This window comes from Terrapene carolina, unplaced genomic scaffold (genome assembly GCF_002925995.2).
Source record: "Terrapene carolina triunguis isolate 2854851 unplaced genomic scaffold, T_m_triunguis-2.0 Scaffold53, whole genome shotgun sequence".
NCBI lineage: Eukaryota > Metazoa > Chordata > Testudines > Emydidae > Terrapene > Terrapene triunguis.
Genome location: NW_020664404.1, coordinates 3611511 through 3630034, shown reverse-complemented (window position 1 = coordinate 3630034; position 18524 = coordinate 3611511). Strand labels below are relative to the sequence as shown.

At 45.7% G+C, this 18524-nt stretch overlaps 1 protein-coding gene across 1 annotated transcript in view; it reads left to right on the top strand.

Annotated features, from left to right (window-relative positions):
- The window catches only part of ANTXR1 (ANTXR cell adhesion molecule 1), a 195462-nt gene that overhangs the window by 41840 nt on the left and 135098 nt on the right, over nucleotides 1-18524 (top strand). The window contains exons 9-10 of the mRNA XM_026657735.2: nucleotides 686-746; nucleotides 8256-8354. Coding sequence (XP_026513520.1) covers nucleotides 686-746; nucleotides 8256-8354 — 160 coding nt within the window. The remainder of the gene's footprint in view (nucleotides 1-685; nucleotides 747-8255; nucleotides 8355-18524) is intronic.

The following is an 18524-nucleotide window of genomic DNA, read 5'->3' as shown; positions in this document are numbered from 1 at the left end:
TTAAAAACAAACCTTAAGTTAAATTGGTGCAAATCTGCATGTGGACAAGCCGTTAAACGTAGGGTATGTCTACGCTACATCTATGACAGAGGCACAGCTACGGTGTAGCTGTGCCTCTGTCATAGGCAGTCACTTCTTGCACAGACAGAAGGGGTTTTCCCATTAATGTAGTCAATCCACCTCTGTGAGAGGTGGTAGTTAGGTTGACAGAAGAATTCTTCCATCAACCTATCCACCTCTACATAGGGGCTTAGGTTGGCTCAGGGTGCAAAATTTTTCACAGCTCAGAGCAACGTAGCTAGGTCGATCTAATTTTAAGTGAAGTTCAGGCCCTCGACTGTAGGCTTAGGGGGCTAGATTCTCATTTGCACCATTCTAGCAGTGTAAATGGGTGTCATTTTCAGTGTGAAGGGGCATTAAGGTAAATGAGAACAAAGGTCCTTGGAGTTATGCCTTTACGTAACTTAAAAGTTAGATCTATAAAGCTATGTCACTCAGGGGTGTGAAAAATTGCACACCCTTGGCGCTGAAGCTATGCAGACCTACCCCCTGGTGTAGACATGGCTAGGTCGACAGAAGAATGCTTCCATTGACCTGGCTACCGTTGCTCAAGGAGGTAGAGTTCCTACATAAAATGTCCTCCAAGATATTTTATCACATTTCTTCTTTCTTTCTTGGCTTCTAGATTTTGAAGAAATCATGTATAGAGATTCTTGCAGCGGAGCCTTCCAGTATATGTGCAGGAGGTAAGTTTAAACCAGTCCTCCATGTTTACCAGTGCAGTTGTCTCTATCCACCCATCCCTGATCCCTAAGGAGCCCAGAATGATTGAGTTAACTGGAGTTAATTTCTAAAATATTTTGCTACTTTTGTGAAATTTCACAAAACAAGATTTTTTTTTGTCTCAAAATGAAGGAAATTAAAAACAATCATGCTCAGTTCTGAAAACGAATCTTTGTTTGATCTAAATTATGACCTTAACTCAAAGCAGCCCATTTTTCATCAAACAGTGCTAACCTTTAAGCAAAAATGCTGTGAAATTTCAAAGCCAGACTGCAAAATGAGATCATCTTTGTGAGGAGACAGATTTGGAGGTTTTCAGATTCCATTGTGAATATTTCTTACAATCTGCATTACTATAAACAATACACGCTGGCAAGCAGCAAACCCCTCTAGGTTAGCCTCGCTTCATATATTGTCAGAATATAAATCAAGTGTGGGATTTTTTCCAAAGCACTCTGAGTTAGTCTCACCCTGCTCCCATTAAGGTGAATGCTAAAACTCCCTAGCGGGGGTGGGCCTTGAACACATGGTTGTACAAAAATTTGCTGGAACCCTTGAAAATGATTGTAAGTGGCCAGTTAAGACACCATACACTTGACTGACACTGAATTGTGCTGATCCCTTTCCCAGTGCTCATTCTAATACAGTTATGCCATTTACTTTGTGGATTAAAAGTCCCTGGGAAGTATTTCTGTGTTCAGCAAAATCCAACTCCAATCTGTACAATCTTGTATTTAGCTGTGACACTCTGAGTAAGTTTCCCAGACCTGAAGAAGCACCCTGTGTAAGGTCAAAAGCTTGTCTCTCTCACCAACAGAAGTTGCTCCAATAAAAGTTATTGCTTCACTGCCATGCCTCTTGAATATTATGGGATCGACATGGCTACAGCTACACTGCATACAAAATCCAACCCCCTCAGACTGGAGCTTGAGAGATGCTCTCAGCATTGTCCAGCTACTCTCCATATGATTCCAGATCCAGCTTTTTCCCATGAATTTTGCTAATTTTGCAGAGTGGATCCCAGTTGTTTAATGCAGAACAGTCCACTAGATAGAGGGGCCAGGACCAAAGCCAAAGTGTGCAGAGCAGTACAACGAGTCAATGGTGAACTCTGCCAAAAAAAAATTCCATTTAATAATTTTGTAGCCCAAATAGGAAAGCCAGTTGTAATAAGTTCTTTGTGTTTTCAGTTCAGAAGCATCTGTTTGATTCATCCTTCTTGAGTTTCCCACCATTGGAGTGACTGGGCATCTGCATTGCTAGCAATGAATTGATACTAAGTTGTATTTAATAAAGAAATGATCGTGTTTTAATAGCAAAGTCAAGGTCCTGAAAAGAAAATGCAGATAACTTTTGCATTCAGTTATCCTTACTGTCATTTTTGGTTTTAGTTAATGCCGAGACTTAGTTGATTTGAGTTTGTTTGTCTAAGACTTATTATTTTGCTATTTGTCCCGTCCCCCCCCCTTCTGTCCATTTAAAGCATTCTTTGCTGAAAATCTGGACTGCATCAGTAATGACCTCTTGCATTTACAGAGAACCATTCACCCAAAAGGACTACAGAGCAATTTTAAAAATGCTATTCAAATGATATACAGGAAACTCTCTATTCACCACTGAAATGCAGTTGAATCTGGGCTGGACATAACAGGGACTTTGGCAGAGCATAGTAACAATGTATAAAAGTTTTGGGAAAGAAGTGAAGAAGAATACTAGGTCTCACTTTATATTCCATTTACACATAATTTATGAAGGGTTAATAAATACTTAACAGGCGATTTATTAACTGGTTCATCAATTGCAATAGATGGTTATAGCGTCCATAAGTTACTTATATTCATGGTTTATAATTTGCAACACCTTTTATGTGCTTAGAACTATCTACACCACTACATCTATAAATCATGTCACTAACATGCTTGTAACATCTATTAGCCACAGGCAAACCATTTACAAATGGAGCAGCCTTAATGTGACTGAATACTGTATCCAATTGAAACAGTAGGAAGGAAAATATTGGAAGACATTATGTAATGACTCAAGTTAGAAATTGGCCAAGCTGCCACAGGGGGAGTGATGTTAACCCTGAAAACTGCCAGGGGACTTTTTACTGACCGCGGTTACTCATCCAAGACCGCAGTGTTATGCCTTTTTGGAAAGAGAGCATCTTGCACAGTGTGGTGCCTCTTAGCACATGCTGGGTACCAATTCAATAATAACACAATGTGCCAGCAACGCTAATTTGAGCAGTAAGTTGTTATTGCTTGGTGGATGACATGGGGCCCAAAATCCTAAAGTCTGGGTTCAGACAAAACCTGTATTGAGTTCAAAGTGCAGTGGGAGTTTCCCCCGGCGTGAGGATTTCAAGCTTGAGCTCACAGCTAGTAAAAATGAAAAGAATTATATAAATCTTAATTGAATTAGTTCCTCTGAGAATTACAAAGGGACGAATTATGGCAACTATAGCTCATGGTCTGTGTGAGAGAGGGCACCATTCCTCCTAGTGTGCTTATGTAGATCATGGCTGTAATTTGGCTGCAAGCCTGGGGAATGCAAGGTGGGGGCCCAGAAAGGATCTAGACTAGATCGGGCCGTGATCCCCACACCCTGTACGTATTAGAATGGCGTCACTGTGAGGAGGGCTGGCTACACCTTCCTGTCCTCTCTCTGGTACCCTGGAGGATTATGATTTAGCATATGTCTACACTGCAATCAGGAGACACACCCGAGGTAGTTAAATGAAAGCTAGCTCAAGTAACAATAGCAGTGATGCTGTGGCAGGATGGACGGCTGCAAGGACTAGCCCCGGCTGCCTGGGAACATATGTGAGAGCCTCTGCCCATCCTGCCTTGGCTTCACTGCTGTTGTTACTCGAGCTAGTTTTGATCTAGTTACCAAAGCTTGCTCGGGTATGTCTACATGTGCTGTAGCTGCAGGGTAGACATTACTCTTACGCTGGCACACTGGCTCCAAACACTGCGGCTTGAGCGCTGTATCTTGTGGTGTTCAGTGATCATGCAGTACTGAAGGTGCTTGCAAGAGCTCTGCTTTATTCTGTGTCCACTTCCAACAGCCTGTGCCTAAGAAGAGCTTCACAGTGTCACTCCCAGACATTCAGTCTGGGAAGCCCAGCCCTTAAAGGCACAGTCCCCAATACCACACACCTCACCCCCACCCTAGCCTAGGTCAGTTAGCAGCAGCGACGCCCCATTCTGAAAAGTTAGTCTCCATACTTGTTGGTTTTGCGTAAATATAGAAATGTGATAGTCATCGCTGGGCTTGTTAATTACAGTTCCAGACTGGATACATTATCACAAAGGTTTTTGTACTCTTCTGTACTTGTAATCCCATCCCATACGATTTCCATAATTGCGCCTAATGATTTTATATCCCCCCACCCTCCAGAGCTCAGCATTGCTCCCTTTGTTCTTCTTGAATGAGCTTGGACAATACACAATGGGATTAAAAGGCAGCCTGCTTGGATAGATGTGCTGGGATTGTTTGCAGCTGACTTCTTCCTGGCTATAAGAAAATGAGACCTGGAACACAGCCCAGATTCCAGAGCGAATATGCTATTCTGGCAGCTACAGTGCAGGAGTCCCTCAGGGCAATTAGATAAGGTGGCTTCTGTAATGTACAAGGAACAGCTTTGAATCGGCAGAAATTTGGATCGGTTTTGCTGCTTAAGAAGTTTAAATGGCAAAGAGGAGTCTTAATACAGAGCTCGGGTCATGATACACTGACTGCTCCTGCATCTCCTCGGACATAAAATTGTAAATGTTTTGTCTAGGTGAGCCACAGGCCATGTCTACACTATGGACCTTGCAGTGGCACAGCTGCGTCACTGTAAGGTTGCCTTCTATGATGAGACAGCTGCTCTCTGTCGACGGGAGAGAGCTCTCCCACCAGCATAATTATACCATCCGGAGCGAGCGGCGGTAGCTGTGTCTCCCGCTGGTGTAGTGCTGTCCACTCCTGCACTTTTGTCGGTGAATCTTATGTCAGTCAAAGGGGTGTTTTTTCACACCCCTGTCCAACACAAGTTTTGCCGACAAAAGTGCTGGTGTAGATAAAGCCACATGCATGGTGAGACTGATTTACAAGTGTCAGTGGGAGCTGAGTACCAATCTCCCCCTATTATTACTGCAGATGTCAGCTCAGCTACAAAACTCCTCTTGATTTGATTTTTCTCCAGCTTGGGGCTCCAAGGGTTGCCCCCATGGTAAAATTATTCTTTTGTTCTAGAACCTGATTGCCTTCTATGATGAGATAACTGGCTCTGTGGATATGGGGAAAGTGGTGGATGTGATATACCTTGACTTTAGCAAAGCTTTTGATATGGTCTCCCACAGTATTCTTGCCAGCAACTTAAAAAAGTATGAATTGGATGAATGGACTAGAAGGTGGATAGAAAGCTGGCTAGATCGTCGGGCTCAACGGGTAGTGGTCAATGGCTCGATGTCTAGTTGGCAGCCGGTATCAAGCGGAGTGCCCAAGGGTCAGTCCTGGGGCCATTTTTGTTCAACATCTTTATTAATGATCTGGATGAAGGGATGGATTGCACCCTCAGCAAGTTCACAGATGACACTAACCTGGGGGAGAGGTAGTTATGCTGGAGGGTAGGGATAGGGTCCAGAGTGACCTAGACAAATTGGAGGATTGGGCCAAAAGAAATCTGATGAGGTACAACAAGGACAAGTGCAGAGTCCTGCACTTAGGACGGAAGAATCCCATGCACTGCTACAGGCTGTCTAAGTGGCAGTTCTGCAGAAAAGGACCTAGGGATTACAGTGGACGAAGAGCTGGATGTGAGTCAACAGTGTGCCCTTGTTGCCAAGAAGGCTAATGGCATATTGGGCTGCATTAGTAGGAGCATTGCCAGCAGATCGAGGGAAGTGATTATTCCTCTCTATTTGGCACTGGTGAGGCCACACCTGGAGTATTGCGTCCAGTTTTGGACCCCATGCTACAGAAAGAATGTGGACAAATAGGAGAGAGTCCAACGGAGGGCAACGAAAATGATTAGGGGGCTGAGGCACATGACTTACAAGGAGAGGCTGAGGGAACTGGGCTTGTTTAGTCTGCAGAAAAGAGACGAGTGAGGAGGGATTTGATAGCAGCCTTCAATTACCTGAAGGGGGGTTCCAAAGAGGATGGAGCTCGGCTGTTCTCAGTGGTACCAGATGACAGAACAAGGAGTAATGGTCTCAAGTTGCAGTGGGGGAGGTTTAGGTTGGATATTAGGAAAAACTGTTTCACTAGGAGGGTGATGAAACACTGGAATGGGTTACCTAGGGAGGTGGTGGACTCTCCATCCTTAGAGGTTTTTAAGGCCTGGCTTGACAAAGCCCTGGCTGGGATAATTTAGTTGGGAATTGGTCCTGCTTTGAGCAGGGGGTTGGACTAGATGACCTCCTGAGGTCTCTTCCAACCCTGATATTCTATGAATCTATGTCGTAATACAACATGGCACTGCTCAGTTGTGACACACAAAGGATACAGAGCACAGATTGTTCTATTACTCTCTACCTCATGTGATACAGCAGGGCCAGAGAGCAGCAGGAGAGTGATTGATGGGAGGTATATAAACCCCAGGATGATCAGAGCCTTATTCCCTGTAGACTAAGGAAAGGTTACTATAGGTTAATTAGAGCACCTGGAGCCAATTAAGGCCCCACCTGAGACCTAATAAAAACCCCTGCTTCAGTGAGACAGGAGGATGGAAGGAGAGCTGACTGTAGTTTGGAGGTGTAGTTTGGACTGTAGTTTGATCAGAGGATTAGAATACCAAGGGAAGGGAGCCCCCACCCAAGCAGGGCAGAGGGACTCCCCCAGCACAGAGAACCGAAAGAAACCCTGCCCAGGAGGAAGAGGGTAAGAAACCTGTGAAGCCGAAGGGGCTGGGACCGGAGTAGGGGGGTGAAGCTGGGTCCCTTCCCTGCTCTCCTTCTCTCCCCCTCCAGAGCACTTGAGGAGCCCAAGACTAGGGCTAACCCTAACCCTGACCCACCACACCAAGGAAAAGCACGGACCCACCACAATAGCATTGGCCATTTGCCACACTCAGCTACAAAAGTAGCTTTGCTGCCCATAGCCATGGGTCATATGGAGCTGCAGAACTTCCTGACTCCACCAAGAGGTTTCTGGGAGTATGGACAAGGGTAACCCTTGTTGCATCCCCTCTGTGTGCAAGAATGTCATCAGTCTTTCCCATCATTGCTACTGTTGGTTCAGCTCCAGTTGCAGCAACACTGGAAGTAAGATTGTAGCCAGGAATCCAGGAGTCTGCTGGTGCTTTAACCATACATTATCTAACCATGCTTGCTCAAAGCAGGTCTCTGCTCACTGTGGTGCTTAAAATGTCTAAGCTAGCACTTCCCTTTCTGCTACCCACCAGTAGAGATGAACAGCGGTAGTATGCAGCAGTAGGAAAAACGTCAGCAAGCCTTGGGGAGCACCAGAGCTGTGATTGTGACTAGCATGCCCATCCAAGCATGCTAGATTTCCCCACCGGTGCAAGACTAGACACAGTCTAGCTAAGCATTTGTGTCCATCTTGCAAGCTAGTATTGTAGAGTGTGGGACAGACACATGGAGACTGGGACAGTTTGGCAGATTTCTAGGGAAATGGTCAAAATTTGCCATATGGGAAGTTTTCCTTCCTCTGAAAAATACGGTTTCATCAAAACCAAATTTTCCACAGGGAAATGTCAGCTCAGGTGAAAACTTTTTATTTTTCCTGCAGAAGATGTTGAAATGAAAATTTTTGTTTCAAGTCCACTTAAAATGTTTCATTTCAAGTTTTTGGTTAAAAAACCCCAAAATATATTAAGTTGAAACAGAACAAAACATTCCATTCTGTTTTGAAATGTCAGTTCAAAATGAAAATTTTTTTAATCAATTTGAAACTTGCCAGGGGAAAACTGAGAACCTTAGACTGAAAAATTTCAAACCAAGGCCTGGTCTGTATTACAGGGTAAGGTTGATGTAGGCTGCCTTGCATTGTCCTAGCTGTGGAAGTGTCTTCACTTAAATGTGGCTCCCGATGACGTAACTGCCTCTCTATGCCAGTTTAGTAACACCACCTTCACGAGCGGCATAGAGTCATGATTGATGTAGTGAGGTTGACGCAGTGTCAGTGTAGACACTGCATTGCTTACATCGATTGATACTGGCTTTTGGGAGCCATCCCACAATGCCCCTCACTACCAGTACAATCGATGCAAGCACTCCTGGTGAGGACATGCACTGCTGACAGAAGGAGCAAAGTGTAGACACGCATAAGCGATGTAACTACTGTGGTGGCTGTATGCTGACATAAGTTAGGTTGACTTAATTTTGGAGTGTAGACAAGGCCCAGGACTTTTTGTTAGAAATTTCTTTCAGGAAGAAATTGTCTGTTGTCTGACCAGCTATAACCAGTCCCCGTTATTACTGATGCAAGGCAAATAATCCATTTCATCTTTGCCTTAGAGTCATTCCAAGTCGTGGTGAGAGGGAATGGTTTCCGACACACCCGGAACGTCGATCGAGTGCTCTGCAGCTTCAGGATCAATGAAACGGTTACTGTCAGTGAGTAGTTTGTTGCTATACCTTTACTAGTGGCTGTTTTCCTCCAAAAGACTTTGACAGTTTAGTTTCTCTGGGGGTTATCGTACTGAGAGGGAGAGCTCTTGAATGTAGGATGTTGCAGCTCAGGGCTAGTGCCTGTGTTGCAGTGAACTGAAAGAAAACCTCTCCCTGGGCATGGCTTAGTCAGGTATTAATAAGCAGGGAGGTGCACACCAATGAGGGACTAACACAGTTTGGTGGACAGGCAGTGTGAATGCAGAATGCTGTATCCCAAATAAAAACACATCTAAGTTTTCCTGGCAACCACGGCAGCCTTTGCTGCATCTTGCATGGGTGGAACAGAGCTGGCCCTAAGTGGATTTTGTAGCTAATAGCTAAGAACTGCATAAATTGGCTCCAGATGCACTGAATAGTTCAGCACTCTTTTCGCTGCTGCTATGTCCAATATGGGCAAAAGACAAGGCAGCCTATTCTGTTGGTTTAAAAGTTAAACAGATTATGCCAAGCAGCAAAATTTGAGAGACACTCATCCTTCCTCCTGACCCCAGACCTCAATCAGGAAAATGGAAATAGGACCCTTACCCATCCCTGCGCTCACAAGAAAGATTTGATCCACTTTTAGGAGTTCCATCAGTAAGAGATGACGTTCATGTCACACGATAAACCCAGTGTTTTGCCTGTATTAGACCTGTGACTGTGAGTATATGAATGGAGACACTTAAATCGTGGGGGAGAAAGATATCCTTATGTATGTATATGAGGGTTCCTGTGTAGATATTGTGGGAAGTGTGAGTCTAGAGTGGATCTGTTTCTCCTCTTGCTTTTTATTATTTGTATGCCTAGGAGCCCTAGTCATGGATCTGGACCCCATTGTGTGGGGCACTACACAAACACAGAACAAAAAGACAATCCCAGCCCCAAAGAGTTGACAATCTTAGGCTAGGTCTACACTGGGGGGGGGCGGGGTTCGACCTAAGATACGCAACTTCAGCTACGTGTATCTTAGGTCGATTTACCTGGCCGTGAGGATGGCGGCGAGTCGACCGCTGCCGCTCCCCTGTCGACTCCGCTTCCGCCTCTCGCCGCGATGGAGTTCCGGAGTCGATGGCAGAGCGATTGGGGATCGATTTTATCGCATCTACACTAGACGCAATAAATCGATCCCCGATAGATCGATCACTACCTGCTGATCCGGCGGGTAGTGTAGACGTACCCTAAGATCTACCTTATACCAGTATAACTCCATTGGCCTCAGTGGTGTGACTCTTACTTTATACTAGTAGAAGAGAGAGTTAGGCCCAGTGTGTAACAAGGTGAAAGGAGCTATTGAGTCATAGATATTTTTATTTTCTGTCTGCTCTGGTATTCCTGTGAGTCAACTAGGGTTTGAGAACCAAATGGCATAGCTCATTTCTAACTCTGTAAGGGAGGGGAGAATTCATCTTGCATAATGTGGAATCAATGCAAAAGCTGATAGATTGAGAACAGGGCTTGACCCTTCAAAGAATAAGATTTTTTTTTTTTTTAATTTTCTCTGACAATACATCAAAGTCAAATGGCCGAGCACTGGACTTGCTCACTTTTGTTTGGCAAAGCTGCATCAAGCTGGACAGCTTTCCTGGCAGCAGAGATTTCCTGATCCTTGTAATAGCCCAAGTGTTGATGATGGCGCTGAACGGTGTTGAGCTAATTGGCTGATTCAAAGGAAATTAAAACCAAGCGCTTGCACACAGAACTCATCTGAGCACATTGAAGGTCCCACTTCTCCCTTTGGGTGTCTGTGTAATTTGCTAGTTAAAACCTAAGAGCGGCTTACTGTGGCTGTCTGCCTTGCAAAGAATAGGGGTAAGAGGTCAGAACATGCTTGTGCGTCTGAGACTTAAGGAGTGTAACTTGTGTCTACTGGTCTGCCAGACACTCCTAGAAGGCAAAGTTCCTGATTCTTCCAGTGTTATGTTGCTTGGTTATAAGCAGAATATTTGGTTGGTCATAGGTTAACTGTTTCCAACCTGGATTTCTTTTCGCTGAGACAGTAGGAAGGGAAGTAGTAGGGCTCAGGTGAGCGCTGTCAGTGGGAAAGCTGGAACAGTGAGTTGGGGAAGGAGAGGCAAGCAAAATCACTCCCAGGGTGAGTGGGGCTCCTTGAAGAGGTGGCTGGTCAGCACACAGATATCAGCATCAGTTGTGCCAACTGGCCAGTGATGGGAGCTGCAGCTGCATACTGGGTGCAACAGGGGAGAGGTGGGTTTCAAGAGGAAGAACTGCAGAGCCGGCTCTCGGATTCTTGCTTTCCGTTATGAACCCCCAAAATAAAACTGACACTTATCAGAAAATCCTGGGCTCTGGATCAAGGCCACATGAAAACACTGAGCCTGATCTGGCTTCTACCCCAATGATGCAGCTGAGCCACAAAGTGTCCTGCTCAGATCTGAAGTGCTCCAAAGCTCAGTGGAGTTCAGATCAAGGGTTTGGTTTGGGCCCCTCTCTGTTATAAAGTCTCACATAGCTCTGCTCTACAGCTGGGAAGGAAATTACTTTTTTTTACCATTCAAATTTAAAGGAAAATGAATCTTTGGTTTCGTTTTTTGCTGAAAAATGTCTTAGAATCTTGTTTGGGTTTTTATTAAAAAAAAAAAAGTCATTATCAAGCCAAAAAAAAATCAGGTTTTGGTTGCTGAAAACTGAAAATTATTTTAGCCTTCTGTTTTTTGCTTTCAATGAAAATATGAACATTTTCTACAAAAACAGGATTCTCTCTACGTGAAAATTTCCATTTTGTCAAAAAATGTTGATGGGAAAATTTTGACTCTCTCTCCTTTATTCCAAGGCCTCATTCCTGAGCATCCTCTGGGCTTGAGAGCCTTTTCGGAGGCCCAAGGCCTCACGGCCCTTTGACTTCTAGAAGAATAGTCACATGAACATGTTCAGCGGCATTCTAATTTTGGGACCACACAAGGCGAGGATTTGCGAAGCGCATGTGTGTGGTGGGGGGGAGGGGGAGGGAGATTAAGGATCGGACTGGCTGTTAAATTATACCCTAATCCCATTGGTGGCTCCACAGAATCATATGAAATATTGTGAAACAAGCACAGCAATTTTCTTACAATGCAGCTGTTTTATTGTAAACCCTGTCCTGCTTGAAGAGCTGCAGCGCTGAATGGAAGCAATGTTTACTAAAAAGTCTTGGCTGAGAAACCTGAAGGCAGTTGGGGCTCTCCGGAAGAGGTCTGATTTATATTTGGTCTCCTGTTTGCAAGCCACGCTGGTGGTTGTTGGGGTGTGAGCAGTCTTCTGGGCATGGTGGTCAACAGACATTGCTTAAGATCCACAAAGCAGACAATGCACATACAACTGCAACTTTATTTGTATGTCTCGGGCACAGTGAAGAACCAGGCCTTCTGTATCTGAATCTGTCCTTCAATGACTTCCCTAATATCTATGGAAGAGCTGAGAGTAAGACTTGGGTCATCTGACTCCCACCCCTGGGCCTTGACCAACCTTGCAAGCATTTAACTGAGCTAGAAGAACAGCGAAAGTGACAGTAGACTTGCATGACAATGAGTTAGTGCCTAGCTGCTGTCTTGAAAGCTAAATTCCAGTACAGAATGTGCTATAAATAATAGAGATAAAATTAGAGCAGTGACGTGATAATTTCTGAGTCATTTTGGTAAAACAACACATTACACGGGGTTAGTGGCAGTCCCTTCTGTAGTACCTTTCATCTGTGGATCCCCAAATCACTCTACAAACAATGTAGGAGAAGAAAATCACTAAATCCATTGGTGAAATGGATCTGGTTTGGAGGTGGAAGGTGAGCAGCCAGGATAATACTATGCTTGCACCCCAACACTACACGACAGAAAGTGAGGAATAATTTATCCAGTGGAAATTACAGGGACAATTACAGGTAGACTGAGTGTAATTGACCATCTGGATTCTGGCAAGATCATTGCAGCAGACAACCTGTTCTTGCAAGCACGCGCTATTTAATCTTTGATGACCATGAGCAATCAGGCTCTGCTACATACATAGAAACCAGGCAGGGCAGCCGTAATCTAAACAGATAGTTTCAGAATTAGAACTCGGAGTGGGGGGGGGAAGGATGGGTCAGTGGTCAGGTTGCTACCCTGGGATTTGGGAGACTTGGGTTTTATTCACTGCTTCACCAGAGACTTCTTTTGTAACCTTTGTCAAGTCACTTAGTCTCTCCATGCCTCAGTTCCCCATCTGTAAAATGGGAACAACAGCACTTCCCCAGGTCTCAGGTTCTCAGACCCTGGAGTAATGGGCATTTTCCTGTTGACCTAAAGTGATGTAGGGACAAGTTCCAACCTCCATGCCTCCCACTGATTGCAATAGAATTTGCACAAACAGCATCCAGGAAGAGAACATGTAGTCTTAAGTGTACAAGGGAAATCAAACGGCAGAAGTGAGTGCGCAGGAAAATGTGCCTTCCCGAAAGGAGATGTGGTAACTAAAAACACAGCAGTTTAGGGACAGGAAGGACACCTGGGATGTTGTACTCCACTCCAGATGTTTTTGGAAATTGATACATTTCTTTATTTTCTTGCTTTATTTAACGGAAGTTGCTGGACCCCCATCCCACCCTACATATCCATGTGCATCACCATCACAAAGCAAACAATGGACTGGTACGGTGGCATTAGAGGGGTAATCCAGTAATGAGGCTGCCAGAAAACAAGGAAGAGGAGCAAATCCTTGCTAATTTTTATTATTCTCTATTTAGGGAGCCTCTCTGGGACTGTAGGTGTTGTTTTTTATTTTTTGTGCAATAGGCAGGAAGAAAATATGGAGTTTTGAAGAGATAGATGCAAAACGAAGAGCCTGATCCGAAGCCTAGAGCTGATTGGGGATTTTCTGACAAAAGATTTTGAAAATGCCAATTTGTCAAAACCAGAACTGTTTACAGGAAAGGGCCAGTTTTAACTAGTCTCCTAATTCAGAAACATTTTGAAAAAGAAAATAAGTTTTGAAATTGTTGGAATGTCCTAGTTTGACATTCTCAAAATGGAAAGTTTAGTTTTTTCAGTTCAAAACAACTCTTTGTTTTGAAATTTTAGTGAAATTATACTTTAAAAAAAATTAAAAGGTTGACATTGAAATAAAATGTTTCAAAAGTATCAAAATGAAATTTTCAATTGACCCTATCAGAAATATTTTCAGGGTTATTTGTTCACAAAACTTTGAGTTTTTGATTTTTCATCATGATCCAGGACAGCAAAACCTTTTGAAATCTCCCGAGGGACTATCAGCTCTATTGTTGACTTCAGTGAGCTCTGGATCAACCCTGAGTAGACCAGTTTAATAAGGAAAACTCAAGTGAAACTCGACAAAGAGTCCTGTAGCACCTTATAGACTAACAGAAGTATTGGAGCATAAGCTTTCGTGGGTGAATACCCACTTCGTCAGATGCATGGGTCTGACGAAGTGGGTATTCACCCATGAAAGCTTATGCTCCAATACTTCTGTTAGTCTATAAGGTGCCACAGGACTCTTTGTCGCTTTTTACAGATCCAGACTAACATGGCTACCCTTCTGATCTAGTGAAACTGTGAACTGATTTGTGGTATTGGCAAGAGCAAGAGGCAGTTTTGTAATCTTGTTCTTCCCTCTCTTCCCATGGCTGAGGGGACAAAATCCTTGTTGTGTTGTAGATTCTGAACACTTAACAGTGCTAGGTCTGAACCATAACTAGGAATCCAAACCCTGCCCCGAGAGTTTGGGGTGTTCATACCCTGTGTCCAATTCCAAGTTTTATGGCTTGATCCCATCTTTAGTCAGTAAGTGTGATGGCCAGAATCAAGAAAATCCAGAATAACAATGGGCAGAAGTGTGTGTGTGTGTGTGTGTGTGTGTGTGGAGGGGGGTGAAGAAAACTTCTAAGTGTCAAAACTGAAAGTCCAGCTGCTGTCTATTTTATCTGAGCCATTTCATCTATCCCTCGTTAACAATAGCAGTACCAGTTCCACTCCATCTAGTTTCCACAATGGCAGCAGTACAGTGAATCTGCTTTGCTAGTTTCCATAAGAACAAGGAGCAGCTGGGCATTGATTGTGCAGAGCTATGGGAACGTGGCTCCACTAAGTGACTAATGAGGAAGATTCAGTAAATCGAGAGAAGAGTGTTTCCATATATGTTCCTTGCTGCTCTTTTTCCCTGACTAGAGTGATGGTTGAAGGAATTTCAGGTTTTTTTTTTTTTTTTTTTTTTAATTTTTGCCCTGAGTTTGTAAGTTGCTGTTTTGAAACAACCTTCTGCTTCAAGAGCTGGGACTCATAACGAGAACTCTGAATTTGCACTCCAGGGCAATTGGAAATATGGTCCTTATCTTGATGTTTGAACTTTAATTCTTTTTTGAAATATTGAAGATAATTAGCATTTTTCATCCAAAATGATCAAAACACCTCCTAGGCTATGTCTACACTACAGAATTAGGTCGGATTTATAGAAGCCGGTTTTATAGAAACCGGTTGTATGCAGCCGATTGTGTGTGTCCTCACCTAAAATGCTCTAAGTGCATGAAGTCGGCGGACCGCGTCCACAGTACCGAGGCTAGCGTCGACTTCCGGCGCATTGCACTATGGTACCTATCCCACAGTTCCCGGAGCCTCCGGCGCCCATTGGAATTATGGGTTGAGATCGCAATGCCCGGATGATACAAAGCAGTGCCGCGAGGGGTTCTGGGTACATTGCGTCAGGCCCCTCCCCCGCCGTCACAGCAACGGCAGACAATAGATTCGCGCCTTTTTACCTGGGTTACCTGTGCAGACAACATACCACGCCAAGCATTGAGCCCGCTCAGCTCAGCTTACCGTCACCATATCTCTTCCGGGTGCCGGCAAACGTGGGACTGCATTGCTAAACAGCAGCAGCAGCTTACTGCCTTTTGGCGGTAGACGGTGCAGCATGACTGGTAGCCTTCATTGGCGATCTGGGTGCAGGCAGCTGTGGGGCTGGCAGCCGTGGTGCTGCATTGCACCAGCCCCTTGCCTTTTGGTAGAAGATGGTTTATTACGACTGGTATCCGTCGTCGTCGTACTGCAGCGGCTGTCAATCATGGGCACCCGGGCAGACAATGATGGTTATCAGTCGTAGTATGCTATTTTCTGCCAAGTGCCCAGTATTGTCTGCTAAGCACCCAGAAGAGGCCGATGGCGATCTGGGTGCTGGCAGACATGGGGCTGGCAGACGTGGGGCTAGATTGCTACACAGCAGCAACCCCTTGCCTTTTGGGCAGTAGATAGCATATTACGATTGGTATCCATCGTTGTCGTACTGCAGTGGGTATCAGATGGTGCAATAGACCTGAAGGCTTACTGCCAAGCGCCCAGTATTTGCTGCCAAGCACCCAGAAAATGCCAAGGGCTATCAGTCATGCTGCGCCGTCGTCTTAAGATGTAAAAAATAGATTTATTCTCCATTCATTTGCTTCCCCCCTCCCTCCTGCTAAACCCAGGCTTTTGAGTTCAATCTTTGGGGGGGGGGGGCATTCTGTGTGACAGTTGTTTGTGTTTCTCCCTGATGCAAAGCCACCTTTCTTGATTTTCATTCCCTGTACCTGTACGCGGTGTCACTCGCCCCTCCCTCCCTCTCTCCCTCCCTCCCTTCTTCCCCTGGTCCGTCAGATACTACTTTCGCGCCTTTTTTCAGACCAGACGCCATAGCCAGCACTGGGATCATGGAGCCCGCTCAGATCACCGCGGCAATTCTGAGCACTATGAACACCACGCGCATTGTCCTGGAAAACATGCAGAGCCTCCTGGACATGCCAAAGCCAAACCAGGACCAGCTGAGGAGGAGGCGATTGCAGCGCGGCGACGATAGTGATGAGGAAATTGACATGGACCTCTCACAAGGCACAGGCCCCAGCAATGTGGAAATCCTGGTGTTACTGGGGCAGGTTCATGCCGTGGACCGCCGATTCTGGGCCCGGGAAACAAGCACAGAGTGGTGGGACCGCATCGTGTTGCAGGTCTGGGACGATGCCCAGTGGCTGCGAAACTTTCGCATGCGTAAGGGCACTTTCATGGAACTTTGTGACTTGCTTTCCCCTGCCCTGAAGCGCCAGAATACCAGGATGAGAGCAGCCCTCACAGTGGAGAAGCGAGTGGCGATAGCCCTGTGGAAGCTTGCAACGCCAGACAGCTACCGGTCAGTCGGGAATCAATTTGGAGTGGGCAAATCTACTGTGGGGGCTGCTGTGATCCAAGTTGCCAGGGCAATGAGAGACCTGGTGATATCAAGGGTAGTGACTCTGGGAAACGTGCAGACCATAGTGGATGGCTTTGCTGCAATGGGATTCCCAAACTGTGGTGGGGCCATAGACGGAACCCATATCCCTATCTTGGCACCGGCGCACCAAGCCGCCGACTACATAAACCGCAAGGGGTACTTTTCAATGCTGCTGCAAGCCCTGGTGGATCACAAGGGACGTTTCACCGACATCAACGTGGGCTGGCCGGGAAGGGTACATGATGCTCGCGTCTTCAGGCAGTCTCTTCTGTTTCGAAAGCTGGAGGAAGGGACTTTCTTCCCGGACCAGAAAATAACCATTGGGGATGTTGAAATGCCTATCGTGATCCTTGGGGACCCAGCCTACCCCTTAATGCCATGGCTCATGAAGCCGTACACAGGCAGCCTGGACAGTAGTCAGGACCTGTTCAACTACAGGCTGAGCAAGTGCCGAATGGTGGTGGAATGTGCATTTGGCCGTTTAAAAGCGCGCTGGCGCAGCTTACTGACTCGCTCAGACCTTAGCGAAAAGAATCTCCCCATTGTTATTGCTGCTTGCTGTGCGCTCCACAATATCTGTGAAAGTAAGGGGGAGACATTTATGGCGGGGTGGGAGGTTGAGGCAAATCGCCTGGCCGCTGATTACGCGCAGCCAGACACCAGGGCGGTTAGAGGAGCACAGCAGGGCGCGGTGCGCATCAGAGAAGCGTTGAAAACCAGTTTTGTGACTGGCCAGGCTACGGAGTGAAACTTCTGTTTGTTGCTCCTTGATGAACCCTCTGCCCCTCCCCCACCACCCTGTTAACTCTACTTCCCTGCAAACCAACCACCCCACCCTCCCCTACTACCCTCACCCCTTCGAGCACCACTTGCAGAGGCAATAAAGTCATTGTTGCTTCACATTCATGCATTCTTTATTAATTCAGCACACAACTAGGGGGATAATTGGAAAGGTAGCCCGGGATGGGTGGGGGAGGAGGGAAGGAAAAGGACACACTCCAATTTAAAACTTTAAAACTTATTGCTATGGAAATCATCTAGGGTGGAGTGAGTGGGTGGCCGAAGGCCCCCCCACCGTGTTCTTGGGCGTCTGGGTGAGGAGGCAATGGGACTTGGGGAGGAGGGCTGCTGGTTACAGAGGGGCTGTAGCGGCGTTCTCTGCTCCTGCTGCCTTTCCTGCAGCTCAACCATACGCAGGAGCATATCACTTTGATGCTCCAGCAGCCGGAGCATCGACTCTTGCTTTCTGATTACAAGTTGACGCCACCTCTCCTCTTCAGCCCGCGTTTCAGCACGCAACTTCTCCTCTTCAGCACGCCACCTCTCCTCTCGCTCATATTGGGCTTTTTTAAAATCAGTCATTGACTGCCTCCACGCATTCAGCTGTGCTCTGTCAGCGTGGGAGGCAGTCTGAAGTTCAGTAAACATTTCGTCACGCGTCCTTCGCTTCCTTCTTCGAATATTCACTAGCCTCTGCGAAGGAGTAAGATTTGCAGCTGGTGGAGAAGGGAGAGGTTGTTAAAAAAGATACATTTTAGAGAACAATGGGTAGACTCTTTCACGTTAGATTTTGCTGTTCACAACATCACACAGCACATGTGCTTTCGTTACAAGGTCGCATTTTTCCTCTTATATTGAGAGTCTCCTGGTTTGGTGTGAGAGATCACTCACGCAGTGCCAGGACACAGATTTCAGCTTGCAGGCAGCCATGGTAAGACATATAGTCTTTGGGCTTTTTTAACCTTCTTAACATGTGGGGATGGTTTCAAACAGTTCTGCCCTCATTTCCCATACCAAGCACCCGTGCCATTTAAAATGGGTTTGCAATGTAAAAGGAGGGGCTGCGATTTCAGGTTTAACATGCAGCACAAACCCAACTAACTCCCCTCCCCCACACACCCAATTCTCTGGGATGGT